The sequence below is a fragment of the Halichoeres trimaculatus genome, unplaced genomic scaffold (genome assembly GCF_033239565.1).
Source record: "Halichoeres trimaculatus isolate MK-OKI-2021-1 unplaced genomic scaffold, fHalTri1.1 fHalTri1_scaffold_21, whole genome shotgun sequence".
Taxonomy (NCBI): Eukaryota; Metazoa; Chordata; class Actinopteri; order Labriformes; family Labridae; genus Halichoeres; species Halichoeres trimaculatus.
The window spans coordinates 9,684,896-9,708,955 of NW_027437199.1; the positions used below are offsets into that span (position 1 = coordinate 9,684,896).

General features: G+C 40.5%; 1 protein-coding gene across 3 annotated transcripts in view; it reads left to right on the plus strand.

Annotated features, from left to right (window-relative positions):
- Window positions 1-290: 290 nt before the first annotated feature.
- The window catches only part of anks1b (ankyrin repeat and sterile alpha motif domain containing 1B), a 276,356-nt gene continuing 252,586 nt past the window's right edge, over window positions 291-24,060 (plus strand). The window contains exon 1 of one of the 3 annotated variants that reach the window (XM_074698643.1): window positions 291-976. In XM_074698643.1, the coding sequence (XP_074554744.1) occupies window positions 846-976 (131 nt within the window). In that variant the 5' untranslated portion in view covers window positions 291-845. The remainder of the gene's footprint in view (window positions 977-24,060) is intronic. The other 2 variants (XM_074698642.1, XM_074698641.1) reach the window with 2 other exon arrangements.

The window sequence follows — 24,060 nt, forward strand, 5'->3', positions numbered from 1 at the left end:
TGTTTGAATGGTCTGTTTACTAGCGAGTAACAAAAACTCCTGCAGAACCTGTAAGGTCTAAAAGGAGTAAAAATTAAAGGGCTGAGCTAATATCAACTTTACTGTAAAACGAAGTAAAATAAGTTTTAAATAAAAGTAAAATAAATACAGTGATATACAGGAGTACTATTCACGCTCAAAGAACTAACTTTGTATTCGAACGTTTTATTTTGAAAGCTGTGACAGGAAGTGGATGTTTATATGACGGCCACCTTAACACACGTGTCTCAGGCTGCACTAACAATCACCGGCCAGTGCGGTAGGTTCACGGCGAAGAGGTGGAGAGTACAGCGGGGCTGGAGAGCTTGGCGTGGAGGCGCACAAGGTTTCACCCCCGCCTTCCAGCGACTGGAGCTTCAGACCAGTCAGGAGTTTCTGTTCGGCCTGGGAAGGAGTTAGTTTTTTTTTCTTTTTCTTTTTTTTTTTCTACCCGAACACAGTGTGACTATTTACTTCACAGTTACGTTTTCTGGAGCTTCTCCGTTCCCCCTGCTGCGCTTGTTTGCGCGGAGGTTACACCGGGGAGTAGTGCACGTCAGCGGGCTCACTCGGAAGGAGGCTACGGCGCGGAGCGTGTGAATGAACCGAGGTTTTACGGCACCAGTGGAGCACTGCACGTCAAACCTGCTCTGACTGCAGCATCAATAACACCTATTACATCCGTCAGCAGCAGCATGCAGTGAGAGGAGCTCTTTCAGATGCTTTCCCACTCCACTCAGTAAAGGAAAAAGGGGTCGAAGGGGAGGAGGATTTATGGGAGATTTGTCGGATTTTCATCACCCCGTCGTTGCAAACTTGTGACCGGGATGGGGAAGGAGCAGGAGCTGCTGGAAGCCGCCCGGACCGGGAACGTGGCCCTGGTGGAGAAATTGTTGAGTGGGAAGAAAGGGATTCTGGGGTCAGGCTCCGGCTCCATCCCTCTGCCGAACCTCCTGAGGTAAGAAACGCTGTCATCTCTTTCCCATGACCGCTACAGTGCATGGGGAGCCCCTGGGGGAGCTCCTGTGGGGTTCCCCATGCTGCAGAATTATAACCCCATCATAGGTCAGTGCACTAGAAATGAGCCAGAGAAACAATACTCTACCCTCATCTTCACTTCTCCCTCCTGCTGAGATGAGTGCACAATATTCATGTGAACCCCTTTCAAAATAAGATGTCCCCAGTGTGTGATTGGTGCAACATGCTGCATTAGACAAGAAGGGAGAGGAAGTGTGTTATGCAAAGTCTACTGAGTTGTATGAAGCACATTGTGCAGGCCACATATGCACTGTGCATATGTGACAGAATTTATCAGAATGTGACTGGTGTAGTCTTCCCTTCACTGTCCTCTCTGTGTCCCAGTGTTGTTGCCTCAGTGAGCACCAAAAGAACAGATAGTACCCTCAGATTCACAGCTCTGACAGCTGTCATGATGCTGATTTCCTCAACGTGAGGACGCCAGATAAGATGCATGTATTTATAACCCCTCTGAGTGTCTTGAAAGTGTCTTCTTCTATGCACCAGCAGCACAGCAACCACCAGACTCTCCTGTCTCTTTGTGGCACATAAGTTACTCTTCCCTTTCATGATATCAGCACATTGATCGTGGAGGGGCATTGCTGTGGTGTTCTGTTTGGCTCTGTGTCTGTTCACATGATGCCGGGAAGGCGTGACGTGCAGGATGTCCAAGTTGGCTGCGAACCAGCTCTCCATTCATGGTGCCAGAAGGCAAACAATAAACAAACATGGATTTCCTGAAAAGCTGATGTGGATTTGGCAGAAATCTGCAGCTGTTTTTTTTTTGCATTTGTGAAACCACTGGCATCACACACCAGTTTCCTTTCAATTACAGAAAATTAGAGGGATCATTGTAAACATGAATACCAATTTTCTATTGAATATCTCAACCAATTTAAGCTCATAGTGATTTGGTTGGCTAATAGCCGACATTTAAAAAAGGTTCTAACTGGAAGTAAAAATGAGCCTTTTCAGAAAGTTGTAAAAGATAAAAACATTTCTCTGTGGGGAAAAAAATACAAAACCTGACAGCTATTTTAAGAATTGTTGTATACGTTCACTTGTTTGCGGAAACAGACAGGTCAGGTGTTAGCTTCATAAATGTGACAATTAGCTACTTTTGGCGTTTATACCAATTGGTGACGACTCTTCCTCTAGGGCTGTTGTTTGATCGAAGAAGAAATAGGAAAAAAGATAACAAAGGCCTTGATTTTTTAACTGTTATTCTTAGACTTAAAGCTCCTGTGAGAAATTTTAAGTCTGTGTTAATTTTGGCACCCCCTGTGGAAAAATCTGTTTGTTGCTGATCTGTCCCATCAAGATCCAACCTGCTTTCTTTCTAAAAGTCAAATTAATTTATATAATTTTTTACTCTATTACTGATTGGCAGACATAATTTTCGTCCTGCTTTTATTTGTATTTTTTGAAGACTTAAAGCTCCTGTGAAGACATTTGATTTGTGTTGATTTTGGCGCCCCCAGTTCAAAATCTGTCTTTGCTGATCTGCACTGTCAAAATCCTATCCTGCTTACTTTTTTACAGCCAAATGGATCAAGAATCTTTACTGTGGGAATTGTTGAAGGAAGTATGAGGTCTATCACCTTGGCTGACACCTACCCCCAGGTGTAAGACTGCCTAAATAAAAGCAAAGAAGTCCACAATCTTTGTTCTTGTTATTTTGCTTTTGTAGGTCATAAAGAGACATGAGTGTTAAATTCAGTCTATTTCATTGCCGAAAAGAACAGAAAAAAACTCAGAGGAGCTTTAAAGATTAATTAAGAGAATAATCAGCACATTATCTGACGATGAAAGCCCCACAACTAAACCTTCTGAAGCGTCCTCCTTCCAAATTCAAAGCCCAGAAGCTTCACTCCAGCCTGCGTGAACAACTGCTGAGGTTATTATTGTCCCCCTCCTCCCGCCCCTGCAGCCTCACCCTCCCTCAGCTGAAGGGTGCGGCGGAGCCAGGTGATTTTGGAGATCAAAGGCTGGGGGCATCAGGGTGGAGTACCGCCTCAGGCCGTAGAGCAAAGTCACGACCGGGCTGAGGTCGCATGCCGGCAGGGAGGATGCCGGTGGCTCAAGCACTAAGCCAGGAGGACTCATAAAGCTGTGTTTCAGGGCGGATCAGTGGCTTACGTCTGAGTAGAAGATACATAAAGACTTTGAGTTGATGCACTTTTTCAAAACAAGAAAAAGTACTTAAAATGGCTGTTAATGATTATTTCTGCAGACCTTATTATCCTTTCAGGTCCAAGAAAAAAGTAAAAATAAAACCCCAGCAGGTGTCAATAAGTGGTCAAGAGCTCATGCTTACACCAAGTGTGGTTTGAGTGCGAAATATTATGTTGCTCGGGCACATTTTTGTGTTTCTGTTCCTCTTTGAACTCACTGGATTTCCTCTCAGAGGTTAGAGATTGTTGAGATGGGAGGGAGAAATGGAGAGGAAGTTGGTTTCATGCATATCTTTTAGTCAGTTCCCACATTACGTTTTTAATATGAAAAGAGAAGTAGGCTTTCGCATGAAAGCAGTGTCCTGATTCCATATTAAGTAATAACTGTACAGTCTATAATGTGGTTGTGTCTCTGCTGTGTGACACCAGCTTTAGATACCAGCTTTAGATACAGTGAATTACTTTAAAGTCAACCAAGGTGGCTTCCATTTTCTGATCAGAATTTTAATTTCTACATAGCTTGAAAAGTTATGACATCATTAACCTCAACTGTGAGCCCATCATTATTTCTAATAAGGTAAATGATGGACATAGTGAACACTTACCACCGTTGTGAGTACTACATACTTTGTTACATCAGAGTATCCACATTGTTTTGAAATACCCCTCCAAAACACTAGGGGGCAGTACCCATATAGGATACACCAAACTCTGGTGTATGTTACAGCTCCGATTTGATCCAGAAGCGCAAACTAGGCTGTAACTTTTGTAACTTCAGCGTCTAAGAGTTGTAGTTGTGACCATGTTAGCATCAGAGACTGTGTAAAATTTAGACATACTGTTGGTGATGTCATCCATTTGTATCTGATACAGAGTTTTGGGCTAATTGCTGACAGTGGCTATATGGGAAACACTCAACTCAACTTAGCTTTGTTTGAGTTTGGATTAGGCAAAGGAGTGGGTTTTTAGCATCTTTGAAGATGGCTAAGTTAGCTATGCCCTCATATGGACAAAACTATAAAAAAAAAATCACTTCCTGTATGGTGTTTGCAAATAGAGTTGGGCCAGACTATAAATATGTTTTATTCTTACTGTAAAGATCAGCTCTTTTGGCGTGGTGTAGGTTTCGTTTCTGATGTTTCTGCAACAAGCTAACATTCGAGGAACTGCAGTTTTTAGCACTTCCATATATTTTTTAGCTTTTGGCTCAATGCACTACTTAGCCAGTATAAAACAAAGAATCTGATTTTCTTTCAATTTACTAACAAGTTCGCCAAGATAATGCATCACAATCTAGATTTGTGCAAAGAAGAAGTGCAAACTTTCAAGGTCATCTGGAAATCTTAACACTAATTGGCTTTTAACAGCATCTCGCACACATACGTCATTTAATTTAGAATTTGATCCAGAATCGACTCTTCTGCTCTTGCATACATATTGAATGAATTGTAGTCAATCATTTTCATGTCATATCTGCAGCTGAAGATTAATGTTGAACCTGCATCAAAAGCAACATAATCTGTGTTGTTATCATCCTGATAACTGAATTACACTTTCATCTTGACACTTTTCCTTGTGTAAATACTCAGTTTGTCCTTCATGCCGCTAATCTCTGCTGATAAAAGGGATTTATCCAAACCCAAACACCTGTGTTGTCACTGTACATATCTCTGTAAACAGCATGTTGCTTAGCGTGTTTGCGTTTCAAATTAGTGTTTAATGGAATTGTACGAAGGACAGGGATTATTTACAGAACGCTGAATTAACTCGAGCTCTTTGAAGGGATTAAAGAATGACACAGCAAAGAGAAATTCAGATTGGACAGACTGCAGAACAAAATTAAAGAAGCAAACAGACACAGAGGGTCGAGCTGAGGCCACACAGATGCATTATGGGTGGAAAAAGCTGTATATATGTCGACTGTTTTACACACACTTGGTTTTTATAGGGTGGAAATATTGGTCCATGAGGGGATGACTGTCTAACACCATCTGCACATCTGCATGTGTGTGTGTGAGAGTGATCTGTTGTGTGAGGCTCCTTCTAATAGAGGAATATTTGTACTGTAGCAGATGAGTGAGTCAACAGAAGGGTCATGGCGGAGGAGTGTGCGCAGGCTAATGTTGTGGGAATGATCACCGGGAATCAATGCATAGTTTCCCATCTTACGGCCTCTGAGCCATTCACAGCATTCCAAAGTCATGAGGTCCCTCTTTTTCGCCCAAAGTATCCCACTAAAAGAGCCAAGTGGGACATGAACATGGACACACACACTGTACACACACACACACACACACACATACGGATAAGTACAGGATGTAGAGGAGATGATCCCCCGGCTGTAATGCTGCAGTTTTGTGGTGCTTGGGGGAGTGTTTTGCACACACGTGCTCAGTGGAAAATCAATACTGGGTGATCTCATTGCAGTTTAATGGGTCATATTTGGTTGTAGATGACCCACAATGCACATGGTGACTGTGTGTCAGAAAGATGAGGGACTGTTATAACCTCTCACACTGGAATATTTCTTTTGATACTTGGATGTTAGTGTGTTTTTAGTATTTTTTGTGGTGTATATTGCGAGTTTACAAAATTACATCTTAGCTATGCATTTGTGCGTGTTAGCACTAATTTACCTCATAGGTTAAATTTTGGAGGTGATCCGGATCACCGTCTGGATCCAGGTTTTTTTTTTTAAAGGATTCTTTATCATTGTGAGATAGGGCCATTTCACCATATCTGTATATAACTCCACGATAAATGGTCAGATCGCTTTGCAAAACAAAACAAGACAAGGTCACCATAATTTCTGACAGATGTAAGAGTACAATCCAGATCCTGGCAATATTCTGGATACTAAGATCCAGAATATGAAATATGTTCTGGGTCATCATAATTTTCAACACTGTCAGGGAACAAATTATCGTACAAACCTGCAACTAATACCAAATTGTAGCAGACAGTCTGCTGAAAGGGAGTATAACATTAAAGTAGGACTTAAGTATTGCATGACAATCACAGTATGCTTGGCAGAGGTCTGCGCTCTTTGAGTGCTTTTCAAATTTCAGTCTTGCTTACAAATTACCTGTGATTTGCATAAAACAGACAATAAACGTCTGCTACTTGCATCCATCACTCTTCCTTCCAGACTGTTTACATTGATACAACAACTGTCCAAAAAGGACCAGAGGTTCTGATATCTTTGCAAATAGAAATCTGAACAGACCAGAATGCATTGCATCTCAACCCAGACTGTCTCTTGAGTCATTCATTATATTTAATTCAAAGCCGGTGCAAGCTGTTACAAAATTACACCCTGCAAGAAATAACAGGAATCTGAGCATTTGTCTCCGCGCTGTTGTGTTAATATATTCATTATGGTTCACTAAAGTCTTTTGGTTTAATAAAGCTCCCATAGCTCAGATACATCATTGCACTTTATTGCTGACTCGTACAAGACAGTTTTTACATGCACTTCTCCATTCTCCGCAAATTTAGGGCCTGTGCCCACTTACAGCTGCTTTTGACTTTTTTGCAAACCATACAGTGACACAGAATAATCATAACAGTGATGAGACATTTATGATGCAGTCTTTTATGATTCTCAGCACATTGTGCGCATTGTCTGAAGTGAAGATGAAAGTGTGTGTGGTGTGTGTGACAGCGCACAGGCTGTGATGGAGTGATGCTGATTGAAGCGGATACACTTATTGGGAGAATGAGTCACGATGCAGCAGATGGTCACTGGTCCCTCGGCTCAATAACGTTCAGGGGAAGCCCCTCTTGATTTTAGGCTCTGTGTGTGTGTGTGTGTGTGTGTGTGTTCTTACTCCCATCCCTCTGCAAACAAACACCCTTTAAGTGGAGTTTAGTGACTCCCAGAGGAGACCCACACACTGAAGCACACACTTGTGTATAGACTGTTTTAATTGGTATTCTCGCCGGCGGTCGCCCCTGTGAGTGTTTCCTGATGTCTTCCCCTGCTTATGTTGGAGTCTCTAAGCAGCTCAGCGTGAGGTTCTCTCTGTGAGTGTGAGTGTGTGTGTGTGTGTGTGTGTGTCTGTAGCACAGTGACTGCTGTCAGTTTTGTCCAGCAAGAATGAAGTGCCAGAAAGAAACTCACTAAACTCTGTTTATTTTTCCCAAGTTTTTTCACAGCCACAGCACTTAAGCTCTCTGTTTCCGGAAACAGCGAATCAGAAGACTGAGAAACGTCTCCAGAAGTCTGGCAGCTTGCGTCTTTGTATGTGTGTGGGGGTGGGTTTGTGAGTCCCAGTATGACATAACTGCTGTCCTTGCATAACCAGTAGTATTATCCAAATTGTGTGTGTGCATGTGTGTGTGTGTGTGTGTTTGGGGGAGCAGGAGCAGTGTCAGCTGATGGAGGATCAAAGAGCTCCATGTGGTGGTAGATGTCAGGTCAAAGGTTATCTGCAGGGAATACAAATCATATTACGGAGAAATACAAGGACCACACACACGTTCATGTCTTAAGTATGTTGTGAGTACAACACTCAGTAAGTTCTTTGCTGAGCTATATTTGGGCCATAAGAGTTAATCAGAGCATTTTGTTTGTCAGGACTTTGAAAAATGTTCAGAAGCAAAAACGGCCCCAAGAGAAAGATTTTAAAACAAAGCTTGGTCCTCATAAGAATACAAAAAGAAGAAACAAACACACACAAACACACATTATGAGCATCTTTATTCTGCTATTTTATTCTGGATTTACTGTGACAAACTGTCCTCTGAGTATCAAGGTATTTTATAATTAACAGACAGTATTAATTTTTAATGGGCTAAAAAAATCATTAGCATCAGCTCTTAAAGATACAGGGTTTGTTTTACATACTTGTATTTTACCATGCTAACAGTTGATCTAGCTATTGTAAAATCTACCAACGACTTAAAACACAGTTGCCAGACATTTACCCAGAACGTGTTCACATAAATCAGACCTACTGGTGCTATACAAGCTGACTAATCCAGGCAGAAAGGCAGTGTAGGGGTCCGGGTTCACTTAAAATCTTTTAAACAAACTTTCTCAAAACTTTTATCCACAACACCTATCAGATTAACTCAAATTTGAGTTTTCTGACATTTAAATATGCTACAAATTCTTTTAAAAAAGTTAATTGAAGTTTATTTGAAGTCACTTAAAATAAAATGTAGGTCTTTTTGAATTATTTTCAAGTATAATTTTTAGTGATGCACAATATATCAGTATACATATCGGTATTGGATGATGTTGGTCATTTTTTTAACAATATTGGCACCGGTCAACGTGTAAAAGTGGGCCGATATTTACTCATTGGCTGCCGACATTTTCAAAGCATCTTGAATGATCTTTCAAGATCCAAATAATATTGTTTTTTTATGACAATGTAAAAACCAAAACTACTTGAGAAGAGTGGACTCTCTTCTTCCTGTTTTTGATCCCAAAAAACAGACAAAACATACTTTTTTGATCAAGTTTGTCTTGGGCGCTCCATCCTCTGATACTCTCCGTGGTCGTCTTTCCTAACGATAGTGCCACTCTATCTCTCTGAACCTGAACTACCTTGAAACATCATCTCAGATTGTTTTTTTTGTTTTTTTTTTAGCAATATTGATATCAGTAAATATGGGTTATTGACCTTTTTTTGCTTTAGCACCTCTTTTATTTTGCTGGTCCTGTAAAGATCTTCTACTTTACTTAACGTTAGCTCTTGGATTGTGTATTAGAAAACTCTTCAAATAATGTGAAAACGATGATGGCCTGAGCAGCTGTTGAGACTGTGAGAGGAATACAGATGAACATTTGAATTTGCAACAAACAAAACTCTTATTCTTGAGTGTTTTGCACTTCAGGTCTGCCTCTTTTTGGCCACAGGGACAGTGTGTGAAAACATCCTGCAAACATCCTGAAAACATGGTGTCACGCTGAGCCTTCATGTGTTGTTGCTCTGTGTGCAGCAGGAGTCATTCACTGAATCTCTGGCCATCAATTTTTGTTTTAGTTCAGGGTTCAACAGCGGCGCCGGTGCATTGAGTTTGTCTGGAGCCAGACTGATGAGAGAGGGGATGAAGGTGTGAGAAAAGAGTGTGTGTGTGTGTCTGTGTGTGATTAAACTCAGGGGCTTCTTACATCTCCATTAGGGTCTGAGCCAAACACTGCTGCAGCAACCTGCCAAGAAAGTGAGACCTTCATACTCACACAAAACCGCTCTCTGTTTCTCTTTAAGCCTCAGTCTCTCTTTGTTCCTTCCACAGTATAAATCTTTGTTTTTCATCTTAAATCTCTTCTTCTTGCGCCCTCTGTCTCTCTCCCTCCATCTGGTGCCCTGGATTCTCTGTCACTATCTCTCCCTGGCGTCCTCTCCATCCCTCGCTCCACTACTCAGCCATCTCTCTCCTCCTCTCCTCCTCTTCTCCTTTCTGTCCATCCCTGCTGTCACCCTTTATCGTTTTCTCCTCCCTCTGCCCCCTAACTTATCAAAATGCCTCTTTGTCCATCCCTTTCTCTGTCTTCCTCTGTCACGCACACACACATCTCCTGCCGCTCTACATCTGTTATCACATGTGGAAACATCTTTTACCCATCATGCCTCTGGGCGCAACACCAGAGCTGGTTTACGGTGGCGAATGGGGAATTCAGGGAATCTATGGCTCTTCTGAGAACTGCTTCTGCCCTATTACCTGTAACAACCTGAGATTTATGAGCAATGGGAGCGTCGTGCTGGGAAAAGGAGTGATGAAGTGAGACAGAAAAAACACAACCTGAAGGTTGGGATGATTGAATCTGTGAAAATCATAGTTAGAGGGAATTAAAGCATTTTTTAAATTTATTTTAGCTTATTGTAATGTATATGATGCTTGTAGATTAGCACTTAAGCAGTGTCAATTTGTCGTAAGTAACATGGCAGCTCTGCCTCTGGTTAATTGCTTGTTTCTGATACTTGATTTTGGTTGGTCAAGACCGCACACCAACAATAATAGTAATAAAATCATGATAATAATGATAATAATAATAATAATAATAATAATAATAATAATAATAATAATAATAATAATAATAATAATGAAACTTTATTTTATTTTACAAAGTAAACAAAGATAAAAAGCAAGTTAAAAAAAAAACAAATATACAAAATAAAGACATAACTGTAAAGTACATGTAAAGAAAATAAAGATAAAAACAGTTAAAAACAGAAACTTGGTCTCTCCTACAAAATGATGCAAGAGACAACTTGATTATACCTACATCCTATCAAATCAAACCGCATACAGGAATTCCTTAACATTCCACCTCTGCCTGTTGACACTGTGGCCCCCCAAAAAGTAAGCTTCTGTCTCAGACTGGTTTTGAAAGCCAGGATGTTATGACAGTTTGCAAGATTATGAAAAAAAGACGGTTTCTGTAATTCTAATTTGCAAAAAACACCTGCTCATTTCATGACATGATTTACATAGACTTTGTCTCATCAACAGCAAATAATGTCACTAAAAGATTCAGATAATCTGGTGAAATTATTTTAAAATAAGGTCAAAGCCAAATCAAATACTGAATGGCCTTGATCTTTAAGCCCACTGCAACACAAACAGACAAGACTCTGTACTGGAACTCACTGCATGGGCTCAAGTCACATCCAAAAAATCTGCATGTGAACACACTCACCTGCTGCATTCACAACAACAGGTTAAAACAGTGCCTTGCAAAAATGAAACCATAACATAATCGACAAATGGTGGTGGCTTCTCTGGTTGCCAGGACTGAGGGGAGCTCTAAAATATGAATCCCATGTGAAAATGCTAAAACTGCAGTTCCTCAAGGTTCACCTAGAGGCTGGCTGCAGAAATGTCATAACAACTATAAACATAATAAACATGTTTACACCCTGGTTTGAAAACCAGATGAGGTCTGAGTACTTTATTTTATTACCCACACTGTATGGGAGTGATTTTTTTCCTAACTACTTTGAACTGAGTTGCGTTTAAAACCAGTGCAAGTCACACTGGGATGCAAGAAGTTGCAAACTCACCAGTCCATCTGTGTCACAAAATGAACCTCTGGTCATTTTCTGTTTAAAGCAGATAACGTTGGTCAGAAAAGAAAACAAGTTCATCATGCAATGATTGGGAATCACAGGGTATCTTACAACACAGTTTGACACGCTACAACATGTCATGACATGATTTGACACAACACAAACCAAACCAAGACATTTCCCACTATAAACATAGTTACAGAGTGCTGTGGTAACTCATGAACTGCATGATTTTTGTTTAGGGACTGGATTTTTTGAGCCTTTAATGGGAGAATTTAAGATGGGTATTTTAGGGAAAACTACTGTTGCAAAAAAAAAAAAAAATTAAATTACTCTTAACTTTTCAACATTTAATCCAGCATTCGGAAATCCTGACTCATCCGTATTTTAAACAGGGGGTGCATACTTAAACCACTTACAAGTTGATTATTTGAGACATCATCACAGATACATCATGATATGTGATTACTCTCAGATTGCATAATATCTTTAAAAGCTAAAGTGTTGGATTAGCTGCATTAGCGCCCCCCTGAGGGGTCATGAAGCAGTGGCACAGTGAGTCAAATTTGGAGGGAAATCAGTTATCGTTGAAAAGTACTGTATCAATGCTAAATCCCAGCGATACATTGACTGTCGCTGTTTCTGTGTTGCAAACATGGACAAAATCATGCTATGCTTTGTCTGACTGTGGAAATCTGATGTTTTTACACTTCTGATGACAAAGAGAAGATTGGACTTGGCAAACAGTGCAGCCTAGTCATTAGTGTGATGAGGGAGACTGAGTGGAGACAGAAAGAACCAGAACCCTTACTTAGAATTTTAAGCTAACAGGTTAGCACACATCAGCTAAAATCGAAAAGTTGTTATAGCTAACAGAAAATAAGTTAGAATAAATCAAACTCTAGGGTGCTGTAATTTTTTGGAAGTATATTACATGGTGTACGCCTCTTGTAGTAAATCTGAGCTGTAAAATTGCTCGTCTTCCCGACTCTGTGTGAGCATCTAAAAATAGTTTTGTCCTCCCAAAGCAGATCAAGCGGTCTACAATTGGCCAGTAAGCAGTATCATTGCCAGGCTGGCAGGATTTGGCAGTACAGACTTGAGAGATTTAACATTTGGTTGCAGGACTTGGATCAGCATTTGGCTGGAGTAGACCTTTGGAGTTTTGGTTTGTTTTTAATTACACGTCTGGCGTGGGGGTGGCAACACAATGTGCTCAAGGCTGTTCGGAAGGATTTTTTTTTTGCTAGGAAACTTTTTTGTTTGTTATTTCAACAAGGACAACTTTGTATATACTCTTTTATATTTTCATGTATTTAAAAGAAATGCATTCTGCTCAAGTTGCATTTTCAAAAGGTCAAGAGTGTTATGTTTTCTTCTTAGAGCAATAACAAACTGACATTCTGAACAGGATAAGTCTTGAATCCTCTAGTTAGAAAAACTCAAACAGTTATAATCCTTCTCAGTGTCAGTCTCTGCTGTTGTGGCTTGTTCCATAAGCACGTAATGAAAGACGTAATTCATGTCATTAATGTGCTAAATCCATTACCAGTGGAGTGGTGCTGGGAATTTCTCCTTAATTTAATTCCTTCATGACCTTTCCCTTTGTTGGCTTCATCATAAGTGGATTTGAAACACTTCCTGGTCTGCTGAGTGTTGTTTTGGGTCCTGAAGAAGCAAAAAAGTATGTTGATCCTAAGTGGAGCTGAACGACAGAGCGAGAGGTGTGACGTCCAGTCTGTCACACTAATCTACAAGTCTGTGACCCCACATAACTCTGAAAGTGTTGTGGACACACACTCACACACACACATTCCAAGCGGCTCCTTTCCCTCTGATAGATGGCAGTAGTTAATGAAGCGCTTGCTTTTGAAGTAGATAAGATGTGGAGAGGAGAGGGCTCCAAATGCTAATGTCATTATGTGGTTAGGGCGCAGGCTACGCTGGAGGGTATGGGGGGAGTTATGCAGGAAGAGTGAATGCTTTCGAGGGTTTGACTGTGACAGGCTTTGAAGTTCAATCCTAAAACTTTTAAGAATAAAACTGATAAGAGATTGGTTTGAGCCCATGGTCAATATTTATCTTATTTTGACTGATTTTTTTGTGAGTGCCAAAGGCTGTCCATTACACTTGATGCCAAGTTGTTTTTCCTCCTGTCTGGGCAAAGAAACTTGCAGGGCAAGATGCTTGTACTGTTACTTCGACTATTACTCAATTACTGTTTTTATTTAAAAAGACATAGCTAGAGTTAGCCATTAGGCTAATCAGAGTCATAACTGGTGTTTTTACTATCACTAACAAAACTTTTCTAGTTAAAAATATGCCAAATGATGCTGTGCAATATTATCTCTGAAAGCAACCTCATAGGGATAACTTGGCTTTGGAGCCAGCGTCAAGTGGATGCTCAAGGAACTGCAGCATTTTCCACTTTTACACAATATGCTGCTTAGGCATACATGATAATTTGTTGGTTTGGCTTTCTTGAAATAAGCTAAATAAGCTTAATTGTGATGTAAAATCTGTCCTAGTCTGCAGATCTGACAGAGTGAAAACAGAAAGAACCTGAGTTCCTGGTCAGTTTTGTATCTTTAACTTGTACATTTCAAGTTAGCACATGTAGAGATGGAACATTAGCTGGTTATGTCTACAATCCAAAGGCTACAAATGCAGTTTCTCAAATTACTGTTAAATAAGTAGGAATGAGTTCAACTAACCAGTGTTGTTACGAATTTAACTTTTGGAGCCAGCTTTGAGTGGATGCCCGAGGAACTGCAGCTTTTGACACTTTTAGTTAAGCTTCTTTTTTTCAACACTGTTTGCTGCTTTGGCTTTAGGTATTAATGTTAAGAGTTGAACCTTCTTAAAATTAGCTCAATTACTAGATAAGAATGGCCTAGCCTGCAGTGGTGAATAGCCTAGCTTCTTTTAAGGAGCTAAGCTAGCCAACAACCTCTGAATTGTGCTTCAACAGGTTGAGTTTATCTAATTGTGCAACCTGCACAAAACAAAAACAAAGTCACTGCTGTGTTGAACCACCCTAAGCACCATGCTATTTGAGTCAGATGTTATCAATGCTATGCTAGCTTAATCTGGTAAAGGGACCTAGCAATGAAAGTTTCTTACCAAAAAAAACCCGATAGAGGTTGGAATTTGAAGTAAGCATCTTGAACAATCAAGGAGTTACAACTATAGACTTTAAAAATATGGACGTCTCTACAAAAAACTGCTCCCCCTGGTGACTGGCTGCAGTATAGGCCAAAAAATCCGGCTCCCCAGTCATTCCAGATGGGCTGTGGTCAAACTTTAAAAAATTAATACAGCCTGTAGAAATGTTTCTCACATCCAATTGTTGTGGTGATTTGAAGATATCATTTGGCTTCCTTGTATTCAAGTCCTCCTTTTCTGAAAAGTTTCATGTAATTAGTTATAAGAGGTTGAAAACAAATTTATACGTTACATTTAACAATGACAACATATACAATCTTGTGTATTTTTTATTGGGAATTGCAAAATATGTTGGTAGGTTGAGTCAAGAAGTGATTAGACTCTTGAAAAAAAAAAAATTAACAATGGCTACCAATGGCTGCGTCTGTGACGGGGGTATTTTGGCTTTAAAACTGTACAATGGTTAATGGTGGAACCACACTGTCCACTCTATATACAGTCTATGGTTACGACATGGATCACCTGTTTGCAAAACCTGCCAACAAAAATTGCAGCTAAAGAGTCAGACATGTCAAACTTGGTGAAGCGTGAGCAAGATCACCACCCACAAGCAGTGGTGTAGGAAATTTGGACTTTCAGTGCAAAGCAGCAATAACTAACAGATAAAAATCTGGTACCATGCTTGGTTTTGTTTATCTAACATAAACTCCAACCCTGGTTCATGGTCTTTTCCTCCTCACTGTAGCTACTGCTGTATCTCCTCTGAAGCAGCCAGTGCCGTGACAAATGAGTACAGAAACATTAAAGAGACACACAGAGTGAATAAACACCTGCAATATGCACACACACGCTCAATGACACACACACATGAAATATACATGGGAAAATGTCATGCAGAGAGAAAGAGAGAGGTGGAGTGAGGCAGACGAAAGCAATTCAAACGATATTGCTCTGCGGTTTGACACATTCATTGATGAAAATGCTGCAGGAAGTCTTTCATCTCTGGTCTGTGCAAACGTGGAGTTTTCCCAGTTACACAGCACTCCCCTCTTTCGTTTCTTTTGTGACACACACACACGCACACACACTTTATATTTAACACATTGCTAATCACCTTGGATTTGTGTGAGCCACAGAACATCCCCTAGCCTGTCACAAAGAGACTCCACATGAATATTAAACTCAGACTCTTTGTGTGTGTGTGTTTCCTGACATATAGTCTCCTACAGGTGTCATATGTGATTTGTCACCAGGTGTGTGGATAACAATAACCTCTACCTGTGTGAGTAATGGAGCTGAAGGATGAGTCTCCAGTCTGAATGTACCAGGATGTGATTGCCTCTTTAATTTTCACTCTGATTGATTCCCCCCACTCTCTTCTGCTTCATCCAGAGAGCGCGTGCAGAGCAAATCAGGAAGTGAATTACCTCCAGTTGACAGCCTCCCATGGGATACACATTTCCCAGCAGGCTTTGCTGTTGCTGACAGATTGCCTCTTGTTTTTTTTTTGTCTGCTCTCACACACAGACACAGTTAGAAGCGATACACTAAGTAATCGCGTGTTGAAGGCTCATTAGCATCATTAGCACATTTGGAGTCCATATCCAGCTCTGCTTTTACATCATAAAGCTATAATATAGTAACCTTACTAAAATAAATTTCAACTGAATGTCAGTGTCACATTCATACCCTTTGCTCCTCCTTTGGTCTGCTTCACTTCTTGGTGAGGATGACTCTGACGTTTATCCCTCTGTAAGTTAAAGAGGGTTTGAAAAATGTATTTTTAAACTTACTGAAGCTGTAAGAGGACTGAGTGGGATGTCTGTGAGTCTAGAGTTCAAGGATAAGTTCAGAAAACTTACTTAATATGACTTCACCTTCATCCACAAGTGCAGATGGATGTTTGAAACTTTTATTGATCTGTCAATTTAAAAGTTCTACAAGTTTCAGGATGGATAGAAAACTTTAAAGTTAATAGAGCCTCAGCTCACCCCTCTCCTCCGTCCGTCTCCGACTCCATCACTGGAGTTTTCTATCATCCAGATAATGAGCCTCAATAACTGGACGTTTCCCATAAGTCTGTCTCGCCAAAAACTCATCCTGGTTTCCCTCTGGCCAACTAAACTGCGTGATGAATGAGTCTTTTTCTAAAAGATATCAAAAATTCATCTGCCCCAAAACTGCTGAATGAAAAATGAAGAATATATCAGTCGCCAAGTGCTCATTTTGCGTTCCTCTATTCCCAAATTCAGAATTCACTTATCTCTGACAAGCAGCGAGGCCGGCAGAGCGACCGGGTATGAGTTATCCTGCAGATTGTTTTATGCATGACGCTTAAGTGTGAGATTACTTTGACTGATGGGAAGGCAAATCAGTATCCAAAGAGGCTGTATTGGTTCTGATTAGATTAGACCGTCATGAATTACTTTGGACTTCGTAAAAATCAAATGAAGGCATGAAAACAGCAAACCTTAAAAATGTAACTCCCTAAATTTCAGTTTTTCCTACAGTTTCCTTGACATTTTCTTCCAAAGGAATATATTTGGACAAGGCTTTTTGAGGAATAAAGCATTTATGTGGGGAACAAGGAGGAGAAATGATCTTGAGATGAGTGTGTGGGTGTTGTATGTCTTTGGCTTCGGGTTGTTTATGATCACGCACCTGGAAACCCTGAGGGACAGGTCTGAAAATTAGAAAGCTGACCTCTGCTCAGCTGTCTCTCACCTGTTCCCCTCTTTTCAATCTCTTCCTTCTGTCCTTGACAATGGTGGAAAATCAAACGTTCCATTTTTCCATCCATCCGTTTATTATTACCTGTTTGGAGTCATGGGGAGCTGGAGCCTTTCCCAGACGTCATTTTGCATCCTGGACAGGTTGTCAGCTTGTTACAGGGCTAACGTGGAGACAGACAACCATTCATGCACACTCTTGCATCTATAGGCAATAAAAAGTGTATCCAGCCCAGCTGGGGATTTGAACCAGGAACCTTCTCCTCTATTTCACTCTCTATTTTTAGACCTAAAAACCACAGAACAAGATGTAGTACAGGACACCTTTAAAGAGCGTGTCTTTGGTAATGAAACTGACCAAAAAGTATTACTGATAATTGATTCCACCAGCTTAAAACACCCATGAAAAAATGGGAAAGGCTGAGAGTGTAACGCCATTCCAAGCCACCAAGCGTGCATTAACCATGTGGTTAATAGAGCAAAAGTATGCTCGGTCTTTCATTAACTTCGCTACAATGACCATAAAAAAGTGGCAACTTCCAACTGAAAGGGACTATGAGTATGCAGAAGTGCTAAAAACTGCATTTCCTCGAGTGTCCACTTGAGACTGGCTCCAGAAACACCAGAAACCACATTAACACCAAGCCAAGATTTTTTTTAAAATAATTTTTACAGCAAAAATACATGTTAACAGCCTGGTTCAAAAGTGCTTTTATAAATCATTATTTTTGAATTTTTAAACTTACAACATTTGCCCATATAAGGGCATGGCTGCTTTGACTGACAGTTGGGCTTTTAAAGTAAAAGGGCCACCTCTTTGCCTCATTCTAACGTGACGTCACAGAAATGACGTCCATATATAACATGAGGATTTAGGCCTTGTCCACATGTAGCATTTGGGAAACCGCATATGTTGTTATACGATTACGCCTGTCATCCACACAAAAACCAAGCAGCAACCTCTGGTCTGAGAATATGAGACAATGCGGAAGTGCTAAAATCTGCTGTTTCTCGAGTGTTAGCTTGAGGCTGGCTCCAGAAGTAGCGGAAGTCACATACACACCAAGCCAAAAAAAGTCATTTTCGAAGCAGAAATTAACCTATGTACAGCCTGGTTCAAAAAACGTCCCCTGTCTCAGTCGCTAGCTTTACTACCGGCTCTCACTGTAGGGGGGGTGAATTTTTTGTAATGAGGCTGTTTAGAGGATATTAAGATCGGGAGCTCCCTCAATAAGAGGCACAGCTGAGGGTCACGTGACGGCCGGCTGCCAATGTGCTGCATTTTCCGTTTCAGAAACAGACGGGTGACGTCAGGAGACTACATCCATGTTTTATACAATCTATGGTTTTTATAAATCATTATTTTTTAATTATTAAACTTTCAACATATGCCCATATAAGGGAATGGCTGGCTTGACTGTCAGATGGACCTTAAAAGAAGTTAAGGCCTGTCTCATTGCCTCATCCTAACCTGACGTCACAGACATGACGTCCAGATATAACATGAGGATTTAGTTACCCTAGGAAGACACATATTTTTCTGTACTGCTTACGCTGTTTAGTAAATTTGTTTTTGGCTCAGCTACTCAGAGAGCCATGCCATGTGTAGACTGTTCTGGCCTCTTACTGGTAAACTTGTCAGTTATAATATTTGGGTTTCATCTGTGTCAAAGGTCTCTTTCGTTTTCAGTCCCAGTCTCATACTTATAATCGTTGTCTCATATTTTCTCATATTTTCTCATTCACTCATTCTCATATTCCCATTCTCTCATATTCTCATATTCCTAGTCTCATTATCTCCCTTTCTACTCCACCCTTCCCTTTCCCACTTTCCTATCTCACCATTAAAGCCATCTTTGGCAATGAAAACAGTGATATGTGTGAGGCTAGGGGCACCAGAATGTCATATTTTGCAGATGGCAACAAGGACACTACAGCATCTGACTGAGCACCATAAACAAACCCAGAGAGCCACTCTCACTGGTGTTCACACTGACTGCTCATGGCAGGCCAAATACACCCTCAGGCCACAGTGAAACATCCAGGTGCTCCTGACGCTCAATCTGTGCCTGCTCACATCTCACCACCACTTGTCAAAGTGCTGCACAAATGCACACTGAAAACACATGCTTTCTGCTCAGTTTGAGACTGTGAGGCTGCCTTAAATGGAAAAAAATTTGCAAGTAATTGTTGACAGGAGCAAAAATTACTTAAAATGCAATTATTCAGTGTTTCCAAGTGTATTTGTAGTGATAACTTGTCCTTTTTTGAAAATTTGGACATGTTTTTTCTGTTTCCTAAAGTACTAGCGTAAAAAAAAAATGTTGTTTTTAAATACTCTGCAGATATTGACTCTTTTCACCAGCGTCAATACAAACCTGACCCTCATGAGCAGGGCTTTTCTCTCTTCACCCTCATCCTCACCCTTCCTTCTCTGCTACTGACTCACTCCTCAATACAAAGAGAGACTGCTGAGTTGACACTCCTGATGCTAGTAGTGGTGAAAATAGCCAAGCCCCCCTGCAGACTTCAACCTACGCACCAACCCTTTGTGTGTGTGTGTGAAAATGTGTGTCTGTCTTTCTTCACGTCCTCTGGTGTCTTCCCTTCATTCTCGTCTTTTTCCCAGCCTTTCACTTTGCTTGTATTTCTTCTTTCTCTGTCGTATATTCTCCCTCCTCGTCTCTTTGTCTGAATCTGGCGGCATATGTGTGCATCTGTCTGCTCCCTGTCTGTCTTTCTGGCATCTTTGTGCAGCCAAAGAGATTTTTATAGCTTCTCCCCCGTGTCTCCACCCCCGCAGCCCCTCATTTTTCTGTCTCCCTCATTTTTGAAGTGGATGAGTAAATGAATCTCTTTGTCTTGCACTGTAGTGTTACCCGCTAATCAGGCCATTCACTGATTACACGCTTCCACGCGCGTGTCTCTTTGTGTGTGCGTGCGGCTCCTATTGGGATTGTGTGCATCTGTGCGCGTGTGTGTCATTTTGTCTAGTATTAGTAGTGTGTCATCAGCATATTGTTCGATTAGACAACCAGGTGCGAAAAAGCAAAATGGGACGCAGCAGAATCCAGAGGAGGATGTTACAGCAGGTTCCAGCTGCGCTCTTTGTTACCAGCCTGACTGTGTCTAGGAATGTGTCTGGGTATGTGTGTGGACAAAAAAAGGGAGATGCAGGGGTAGAAGAGAAAGATGGGTAGGGAGGATGAGGAGGAGGAAGAGGAGGGATGGAGGGGAAAACCAATTATCGTCCAGATAAGAGGCAGGCTATGGATTTTCTACCAGGCCTCCTCTGCAGCTTCTTCCCCTCTATCTGCCTCCGTCTCACCCCTCATGTTGTAGAATCAAATTTCAATTTAGAGAAGCTTTATCGATGTAGTAGAAAATCCTCAACATTAAAAACGGTATAAACTGGAGAATATATTGCGCTGTCTTTAGAGTGTTTTTGTGTGTGGTCTGATTAACTGCAGAAGATGCCCTGTTGAAATGTGTCAGACAACAGAGTCTGACATTTTGTCAATAAACCCCTGTCTATCTGTCTGAGTGTGTGAGTGAGTCACTGTGACCGTCAGGCAGTCACACTATCTAATCTGCATTGTCATGTTGCCCTTCAGTATTAAGGGGGTTTGTGTCCTTGACAGTTGTGTCGCAGCTTACAGACTAAAGAGGGGCTTGAGATTTAACAGCAAGGGATTGGAGGATATTCTCTCGTCTGTCAAATATTTATGAAGACAAATATTGCCGCTGGTTTTCATCAACCGTGTCTGTCGCACTGGATCCACCCAAAATATGGTACTGTAGCTGTGTGACTATTTAAAATTAGCTGTTGGAAGTTATTGCTAAAGTCACCTGTCGTGATCTTCTGTCCATTTTTGATTGATAACTGACATTAAATGAGCAGTAGACGTTGTTTACTTTGTCTTGCATCGAACACCATATATTAGATATTGATTTTATGATCTGTCTTTAGTATTTTGACACTTTCATTTTGATATAACAAAAAAACCCAAGTCATATTCAAATATTGTTGACAAAATAAAAACAGGCTTATGAAGGAGGCAGTCTTAACATCTCTTGCCAACGACATTGAAAATTATGGAATTGTTCCTATATTAAATCATGAATAGCAGCTAATGCTAAATATGCAACAAAAACAACAACAACAAAAAAATGATATTAAAGTGTTTGAATCCTCTCTCTTAAATACTAGTGACAGAACTGGTTAAATTGATCGTTTTAGATGTTAACTTTTCTCGACAGTTATAGCTACTCTAAAAAAATTGCTGAGTCAACAAGGTAGTGAGCTAGTGAGCAAAGCAGAAGAGCTGTCATACGCAACTGCCTTTGAGTGGGAAGATCAAATACAATTTTTAGATCATAATATTGTAAGTTCAGTCATTAACAAAAGAGGAAAGCTTAAATTTCAAGTGATTTAGCATTAGCCTAACCATCCAGAGCCTCTTTACTTTGCTAATACATCAATAAATCACTCTTTATGCCGACCTGTTAAAGAGATGCTAATTAAGGCTATTTATCAAATAAATAAAGGTATTCATCATCCTGGATTAGCATAAATGTGTTTGACAAAATGTCAGCTCCTCATCATTGCTGTCACTAATATGGCATTTGCCTTCAAATTAAGCTAGCAACATGCTAGGCTAATTTTGTTTGACTGCAGCCAAGCTGTCAGACAACATCTGGAGCAGGTAGGAGTGCTGTTTGTCATTTACACCTGCAGAACTCTGTCTGGCAGCAAATGATAGAGGCTGGGACAAAAAATAAGCCAGAGGGGGAGAAAGGAGAAGATGTTAGGAAAAGTTTATTTATAAAAATGTTAAAAGAGAAGCCAGGTTAGCTTTTCTCATGGAAGGCAAATCACAGCTAAAGCTTGGTTGGGGTACTGTTATTTATGGTTGGTACATGTTAACATATAAGAGCTGTCTGTCCATGAACGAAATGTTGAGGTATCAGTCTATGGCAAGGCAAGGCAAGGCAAGTTTATTTCTATAGCACATTTCAGCAATGCAATTCAAAGTGCTTTACAGACAAAACAAGTTATAGAAAACAATTAAAATTCAATTAGAAATGAGATTAATTAAAAAGATACAATAAATCAAACGACAAAAAAACAAACAAACAAGATTAAAATAGATTTTAAAACAGATTTTAAAACAGATTTGAAAAACAGATTTTAAGATAAAATTTGCAGTGCAAAATTAAAGACAAGATATTAAAATGATTTGTTAAAATGCTCTAATAAAAGGCAGCTGTAAAAAGGTGGGTCTTCAACCTGGATTTAAATGAGCTCAGAGTTTCAGCAGACCTAATATTTTCTGGCAGCTTGTTCCAGATATTTGGAGCATAGAAGCTGAATGCTGCCTCTCCATGTTTAGTTTTGACTCTGGGGACTGAAAGCAGACCTGATCCAGAAGACCTAAGTGGTCTGGGTGGTTCATAAGGGACCAGAAGATCATTGATGTATTTTGGCCCTCGTCCATTCAGAGCTTTGTAAACCAACAGGAGTGTTTTAAACTCTATCCTCTTACAAACAGGAAGCCAGTGTAAAGACCTCAGAACTGGACTGATGTGATCCACTTTCTTGGTCTTCGTGAGGACTCGAGCAGCAGCGTTCTGAACCAGCTGCAGCTGTCTGACTGATTTTTTAGGGAGACCTGTAAAGACGCTGTTACAGTAATCAAGCCTACTGAAGATAAAAGCATGGACCAGTTTTTCCAGGTCCTGCTGACTCATCAGTCCTTTAATCCTGGACACATTCTTTAAGTGATAGTAGGCTGACTTTGTAACTGTCTTGATGTGTTTGTTAAAATTCAGATCTGAGTCCATGATCACGCCTAGGTTTCTGGCATGGTCAGTGGTTTTTAACTGTAACATCTGGAGCTGCTCACTGACTTTGACTCTCTCTGATTTGGCTCCAAAAACAACAACCTCAGTTTTGTCTTTGTTTAGCTGGAGGAAGTTTAGGCTCATCCAATCATTGATCTGTTCAATACATTTACCCAGAGCCTGTATGCTGCCATGATCACCTGGTGATACTGAAATGTATAACTGTGTGTCGTCAGCATAGTTATGGTAACTGACTTTGTTGTTTTTTATAATCTGAGCCAATGGGAGCATATAAATGTTAAACAGCAGAGGCCCCAGGATGGATCCTTGGGGGACGCCACATGTTATTTTTGTCCGCTCAGATGTACAGTTACCTATAGACACAAAACAGTCTCTGTCCTTCAGGTAAGATTTAAACCAATTAAGTGCTGTGCCAGAAAGTCCCACCCAGTTCTCTAGTCGGTTTAACAGTATGTCATGGTCTACTGTATCGAAAGCAGCACTGAGATCGAGCAGCACAACTACTGAAACTGTGCCACTGTCTGTGTTCAGGTGGATGTCATTAAACACCTTAACCAGTGCAGTCTCAGTGCTGTGATGAGGCCGGAAACCTGACTGGAAGACATCAAAACAGTCGTTCAGTGTCATAAAGTTATGTAATTGCTGAAAAACTGCTCTCTCAATAATTTTACTTAAAAATGGTAAATTGGATATGGGCCTGTAGTTGTTTTTCACTGTCTTGTCTAAATTGTTCTTTTTCAACATAGGCTTGATCACAGCAGTTTTCAGGGCTTGTGGGAAAACGCCTGAGAGAAGAGACACGTTTACAATCTGTACCAGATCTGATGCCATGATTTTTGAGACTTTTTTGAAAAAATCTGTTGGCAGGATATCTAGACAACAGGAGGAAGAATTTAATTGGTGTATAATGTCCTCCAGGTTTCTATGGTTTATAGGATAGAATTGCGTCATGATGTTAAGATGGGCTCTAGGTGGGCACAACTCATATCCCAAACCTGATATAGAGGAAGTGACTGTTTGTCTAATCTTTTCAATTTTTTCTGTAAAGAATGAGGCAAAATCATTGCA